General features: G+C 58.5%; 1 protein-coding gene across 1 annotated transcript in view; it reads right to left on the bottom strand.

Annotated features, from left to right (window-relative positions):
* Positions 1 to 7023, bottom strand: part of MDM1 (Mdm1 nuclear protein) — a 42415-nt gene that overhangs the window by 29873 nt on the left and 5519 nt on the right. Inside the window, exons 2-3 of the mRNA XM_021716852.1 lie at positions 5685 to 5819; positions 5494 to 5584 (exon numbers count right to left, since the gene is read on the bottom strand). Coding sequence (XP_021572527.1) covers positions 5494 to 5584; positions 5685 to 5819 — 226 coding nt within the window. The remainder of the gene's footprint in view (positions 1 to 5493; positions 5585 to 5684; positions 5820 to 7023) is intronic.

Raw genomic sequence — 7023 nt, 5'->3', positions numbered from 1 at the left:
GCCGCTGCGACAGGAGGCAGCCAGCTGGACGGGCAGGCAGGGAGGCGCGGCTCTGTCACTTGTCGGTGATGTGTCCGAGCAACACAGACGGTGCCTGCCACATGGCAGGTGCTCAGGAAACACCAACTAAATGACTGCGTGAGGGGCAGGGAACAGCATTCGCGAAAGCCCAGAGACAGAACCCCCTTGGCTTGTTCAAGAACAGTCATGAGGCTGACGCTGAGGAGGCCCTAGAGGAGAGGGCGGCGAGGACCTTGGAGGCCGTGGCAGACTCTCGGTTCACTCTGACAGGGGGAGACCCACTGCAGGGCCCTGAACTTCGGCGTGTCACGATGCAGCAGACGTCGTTATAGGGACCGCCGCAGCATGGGCAGTGCTGTCAGTGGTCAGTGGGGGCGTGTCCGTGGAGACGTGGCCCAGCTCTGAAGGGTCCTAAGGGCTGAGGGCCGAGGCTGCAGCTGTGAAGGAGAAAGGCTCAGCGTGACGCCGGGGTCAGCCTCAGCCACTGGGATGGGGATGGTCGTGGAGCGACATGGGTGGATGCGGATGGATATGGCGGGACGTGGGGAGACTTGGGTGGACACGAAGGGACGTGGATGGCGGGAGAGAGGTGGATGGATGTGGAAGGACGTGGATGGTCATGGATGGAGGGATGGATTTGGGGGGACGTGGAGAGACGGGTGGATGTGGAAGGACACGGATGGCCATGGATGGAGGGATGTGGAGACACGTGGAGGGAGCCTCTCCTAGCCCCGCTCCGTCTCTGACCTCACCAGCCTGTCCTCTGAAGGCCACACCCCGTGGGCCTCCCCGAGTTTCCTTCTCTGTCCCATCCGCCTGCACTCTCCCTCGGAAAGCCCATTCACTCCCATAGCTGCCGTGAGCACCTGGGTCAAGGGCTCCGCTGTGGCTTTAGTCTTGACTTCCAGTCAGGGCTGGGTCCCCTGGGGCAGTTGGGCCGTGCGGGGGTCCAGGCAGGCCCTGGAATCTGGGGCCTGAGCTTAAAGCCATTTAGAGCCACCTGGCTTGGGCCCTGCAGGGCGGACAGTGGCAGTGTCTCCTCCAGCAGCATGTACGGATGAAAGGTGTCTACGCCGCAGGACACACGCCTGACGCCTGGCAGCTGACAAGGGTCAGCGATCGTGGTTGACTTGCACTAGCCCACACGCACCGGTGCCTGCTTGGCCCATGAACCAGCTGCCTAGGCTTCCCTCCCGGGTCTGTGTCCTGTCCCCCCGGCCGCAAGTCCTCCTCCTCCTCCTCTTCTTTTTCTTCCTCTTCTTTTTCTTTTGAGCGGGTCTCACTCTGTCACCCAGACTGGCACCATCAAGGCTCACCACAGCCTTGACCTCCTGGGCTCAGGTGATCCTCCTGCCTCAGCCTCTGAGTAACTAGGACTGAAGGCGGGAGCCACCAGACCCAGCTAATTTTTTTTTTTTCACAGAGATGAGGTCTTGCTATGTTGCCCAGGTTGGTCTCAAACTCCTGGGCTCAAGCAAACCTCCCACCTCGGCCTCACAAAATGTTGCGATCACAGGCTGTCTTGGAAGACTGCTGTAAACACACGGAAGACCCAAGGGAAAGAGCCCGAGGACACGCCCACCTTTACGATGCAAAGTTGCTGTTTCTGGCTTGTGAGGGGCCAGGAACACGCGGTCACGTCGTTTTCAGACCATTTGTCGGTTCCTGACTTCTTGGATTCTCCGTGAGTCACAAGAGAGGCCTGGGGAGCATCAGGTCCCGGACCTATTTTCAGGTGGGTCACTTGACCACAATCTACGTGGGCATCTGCGCCTCCAAACTTTTTGCTTGAGGAGAACAGAGACTCAGTGGCCTGTGGCCTCTGGAATAGCCCAGGTCAGGCCAGTCCTGGAGGCTTTGGGAATCTGGTCAAGAGGTTCCTGAAATGGTGAGCTTTGCTTATGTGGTGACTTTAAAAATAAACTGGACACCCTGTAGCCCATCGTAGGGTGGGCGTTTCCCACCACCTACCAGGCATTCAATTGCACTTCTTTTTTTTAATTAATTTATTTATTTAATATTATTTTTGTTTAATTATAAATATGTGGGGTACGATTCAGGGTTAGATATACAAACATTGATTATGCAGGTACCCTTGTTGATGAGGTGTGCCCTTTCTCCCCTAGCAGTTTCCCTCAACTGCCAATCCCACCCCCCCAACAGTTTCCCATTACTGCCAAATGCTTTCTTATAGTATTATAATTGTTCAAGTTCTGCTAATGAGTGAGAATGTATGGTACTCTGCTCTTTGTTTCTGTGATAGATCACTGAGTATAATCGACTCCAAATCCATCTAAGTTGCTGCGAAGTCCATATATTTGTCCTTCTTTATGGCTGCATAATATTCCATTGTGTATATGTACCACATTTTCTTTATCCAGTCTGGCTTTGATGGGCAACATGGTTGTTTCCATGTTTTTGCTATTGTGAATAGAGCTGGGAATATACCCAGGGGAACTCAAATCATTCTACAAAAATGATTTCTGTACACATATGTTTGTTGCAGCTCTATTCCAGTGCACTTCTAAGCTCAGATGGGGTCCAGGCAGCAGGCAGACACCCCCTTCATGTGTCAAAGACAACGAGCACGACTGAGAGAATAGCCCCCAAGCCGCGATCCCCCAGCACCTGTGTGGGCAGACGCTCAGGGCCACACACTCCCAACGGACATCCTGTGGCCTGCTAGCCCCCAGCCTTGGCATCGAGTCCACCTTGTGGCTCTACCCTCCCATGCGCCGAGTGACCTGGGTGCCAGGGACTCCAGAGGCAGCCGCCAGCAAGGGGAGCAACTGGGGTGCATCCCCCACCATGGAGCCACCAGCTGCCGAGGGGCCCCCGCAGCCACAGCTTCCCACCTCCTCCCAGGCCCCTCCAGACCATCCAGGCCACGTGCAGCGTGTTCACAAGAAGCACAGCAAGTGAACGGCGGACCTCTTTCCGGCCAGTTCGTCTCAGTACTTCATGGTCTGCAGTCCCTGAGGCCGGCACTGGAAACTGGACTCGGAAGTGTGGTCTGTGAGCCCTGGAGGGCGGGGTTTTGGTGACTTGCACCAACCTGTCTGTCGGAGAGGCCGACTTGTCGCCCTGCACAGGAGCCTTCCACCTGTCCACCTTCTCTTGGCCCTGGGGCTGTGGTTTCGTGGCTTCAGTCGCTGAGTTCCAGCTGCCGGGAGGACGGCGCCTCTGCAGGACTCGGGGGGGCTGCATCCAGCATCCCTGGGTGGAGAACAAGGCCTGTCCCAGAGGCCACCATGACATATCGCACCTTTCACCATCAGCCCCAGGTCAGACCAGCCGTGTGTGCTCGCTCAGTCTTGGGATCCTTGTGCCAAGGTGGGCCCACAGGATGGCCAAGGGTGGCAGGGCCTGGCTTCCCTCCTCCTTGCGGCCAGCACAGACACACAGCACTTGGCCCCTGAGGAGCACGTGGCCTCAGCTCGCTGCTGGGTCCTGGCTGCATTCGCGGGCAGCTTTGGCAGGTCCGCAGCCGGCAGGAGGAGCTGTATCACCGAGCTCGGGCATCCTCACGGTCACCTGCAGAACCCGGCCCCGGGACCTGCCAGGCCCCAGGCTCTCCCAGCTGATGCTCCTGCCCCTGCTGTCACCTGCCTCCTCCCTGGGCAGGCGAGCGGGAGTCGGTCCCCCTCACCCATCCCTGGCTCGCTGGCACTTCTCCCACAGACAGCAGCAGTCAAGAGGCGGGAGCAGCGCTGAGGGTCTGGGCTCCGTGCGTCCCTGGTGAAGAAACAGCAGTGTCCCCCTGGCCGTGGCAGCCACGGGAGGTTCAGGGACAGTTCACAGCATCCAGTGAGACCGGGCCAGTGATGTGCATCCAAGTGGCACACGTGACGCTCCGGTCTCCACCGTGGTGACTCTCCTTCTTCGGTCTTCCCATCTGGAGGGACACACGCCATTTAGGCACAGGCAGACGAGACCAGCACGCTCACACGTCAACAGGTCAGGGTGTGTTTTTTCCTCCCAGACTCCCACCAAGTCTGCTTCAAGCAGTGGCGGCTGTGGAGACTGTGCCCTCACTCATCTCCAGCCGTGTGTCAGGCCTGCGGCCGGAGCAGCGTTTCCACCCTCTCACCCTGGGGCTTGGGCGTCCAGGCAAGTCACTTGGTCTCTACACGCCTCAGTTTCCTCACTTGCCACCTGGGGATGGTGACCCCCCTTCCGCGGGAGACTGTCATGAGAGCTCGTCTGCTCCGTACAGGCGGCGCATTAAACAGGGACAGGCTGATGTCAGTGCTAGATGTTGCCGTCACTGTGTTCTAGGAACAGTCATTCCAAGAGACTTTCCGGGAAACGGGTCTGTGTTCGGGAAGGACGGGAGATGCTGCATGTGAACCGTGGCACTACGCTACAAGCCGTAGGTCGCACTCCCCTGAGAAGTCAAGCCACACGGCTTTCCCAGGACTCTGCGCCTGTCCTGATGTCAGTCACACCACTCCGGGGCGGGTAGGGACAGTCCTTCCACTCCCACCTGAGTATCCACAAGCCTCAACGCCTGGGTGTCTCCTGCCTCACATTCTAGCAAGCACATGATTATTGCTTTGCAAAAAAATAAGGAATCGGTCAGGCATAGTGGCTCAAGTCTGTAATCCCAGCACCTTGGAAGGCCAAGGCGAGAGGATTGCCTGAGCCCAGAGGTTCGAGGTCAGCCTGGGTAACTTGGCAAGACCTCGTCTCTACAATAAGTCAAAATTTAGCCAGGTGTGGTGGTGCGTGCCTGTAGTTCCAGCTATTTGGAAGGCAGAGGTGGAAGGATCACCTGAGTCCAGCAGGTTGAGGCTGCGGTGGCCATGAGCATGCCCCTGTGCTCCAGCCTGGGCGACAGAGTGAGGATCTGACTCAAAAAAACAAAATAGAGACTCTCAGTGCTGTTGTCTCTGTGTCCCCCTGCAGTTCACACATTGAAACCCTCACCCCAGGGGATGGTGGTGGGAGGTGGGGCCTTGGGAGGCGACAGGCCATGAGGGCAGAGCCCTCAGGAAGGGGACTGTGCCCTTAGAAAAGGCGGGAGGACTCACTGCAACGGGGCAGAGGGACGCGCAGGGAGCGCTGAGGGAGCAGGTGCCCCTGGGAGCTCCTGTCCCTTCCTCCAAAAGGGCAGACTGCCAGAGTGGCCACCACGCAAATGGCTTCATGTCCTCTGGTTTGGTTTTCATGTCAGACTCAGCTCATTCGTGCCTGAAAAACCCAAGAACCCGACAAGGTCCCCACCCATCAGCCACCGCCAGCCACCGGCCGCCACCGCCAGCCACCGCCAGCCACCGGCCACTGCAGAATCCCCTCGAGGGCCCCAGTCCAGCCTGGCCGGGCTAGGGGTGCAGGTGGCACCCCAGCACCCAGCCACTGTGTCAGGGCCACACCAGGACAGCAACTCTGAGCACAGGCACTTGCCCCGGCACCCTTGTGTCCCCCACAGAGGCCCAACCCCCCCCAGCCCTTGGTGTTCCTCACACACACCCGGCCAAGGGTGGGGGGAGGAGCGCGAAGGGCAGAGGAGTGTCGGCTCTGCCCGCAGCTCAGCTTCGAAGTGTCTTTGCTGGTTACTGTACTGGAGGGACAGGAAGCCATCAAGTCAGCGCCCCCCCCCCCCCAGGGACAGGGACTCGAAGGGAGGATGGGCGAAGGAGTAGACATGCCAACCTGAGTACGAGTGGCGGCCACGGCCCCAGGGCATCTCGGGGCAGGACGTGGCTTCCTCTTCCAGCCCTAGCTCTGTGTCGTCGTGACAGCGGATCAGCCAAACTTGCCGGAAATACCTGTGAGCGAGTCCATACTCTTCATGGCTGTGGGTGAAGGGTGGTAACAGGGACATCTCGCCTCCGAATCCCTCTCAAGGGACGGAGAATTCAGCTCAGAAAACCTCACTGAATTCATTTCCAAATGCGCCCAGCAGGGACGCCGGGTGTGACGGTCACCCGACACCGCAGACGGGGGTTACTGATTTCAAGGCCCTGGGCCTCCTCAGGAGTGAGTCATGGCTTCTTAAGGACTAAAGCAGAACACCACACAGACCAGGAAACTTGAGAGTGGCGTGGGCAACGTGAAGCGGCATGGTGTCTCCGGGCTGGCGGCCTCGGGACAAAGAGTCCCTTGTGGAGTCAGCAGAGATTGTCCCCGCGTAGAGTGGGGAAGGCAGGGGGCGAGGTGTGCTGGAGGGGTGGAGGGGGAGGGGCAACTTCGTGCCCAAAGTGTGGCCTGGGATGGCAGTGGGGGCCAGGACAGGAGGACAGAGGTGGGTGGGGGTTGGGGCCAGGACGGGAGAACAGAGTCAGGGAGGGCGAGGGCTTGGTAAATGTTCACCCAAGGAAGAGCAAGACGGGCAAGAGGGAGGAGTGGGAGCTTCCTGCCCAGAGTCCCAGCCGGTGACACGGTTGGGGACAGGAAGGGCTCAGGGAAGAGCTGGGGTGAGAAGTTTCCAGCTTGAGGGAGAGGGAGAGGGAGCAGAGGGAGCGGATGGCCTGGGATGGCCTGGAGGACGGAGGAGGGCCCGAGAGAAGGTGGTGCCCACCACTGGCTCCGTGGTGACGGTGGCTGTAGCCTCACGACCTCCCTCGAGCAGGAACAGGGCGCAGCAGCCTTCATGAAGGCCTCCCTTCTGAGTCCCTCCCCCCGGACGGGTGTTCATCCGTCCACTCCCACGCTGTGAGTCAAAGGACAGACTGAGAGTGGGAAGCCATTTTTCATCTTGTTCTTAAACTCTGCCACAATGATGAGAAAGTAAAAGCTGTGCTTTTGGAGAAATGCACACTTTAGATCAAATTAACTTTGCAGACTTTGTCTTTTCAGAAACAGACTTCCTGATGCCAGAGGTATCTCACGGTGGCAATCAAGCTTGCCTAGAGGAAAGGGAATTTACAAGGCCTAAGGCATCATGCATTAGGGCAAGGATTGTAAAAGTCATGAAATCGGTAATTACAAAGTTATGACCACCCAGAGGGGCAGCAGGTGGGGATTCCATCTTCCAGTCAATTGGGCGCATCTACAGGG

Source organism: Carlito syrichta, unplaced genomic scaffold (genome assembly GCF_000164805.1).
Source record: "Carlito syrichta isolate Samal-C Ts95f unplaced genomic scaffold, Tarsius_syrichta-2.0.1 Scaffold309019, whole genome shotgun sequence".
Lineage (NCBI taxonomy): Eukaryota > Metazoa > Chordata > Mammalia > Primates > Tarsiidae > Carlito > Carlito syrichta.
This window is presented reverse-complemented; position numbering and strand designations above follow the sequence as displayed.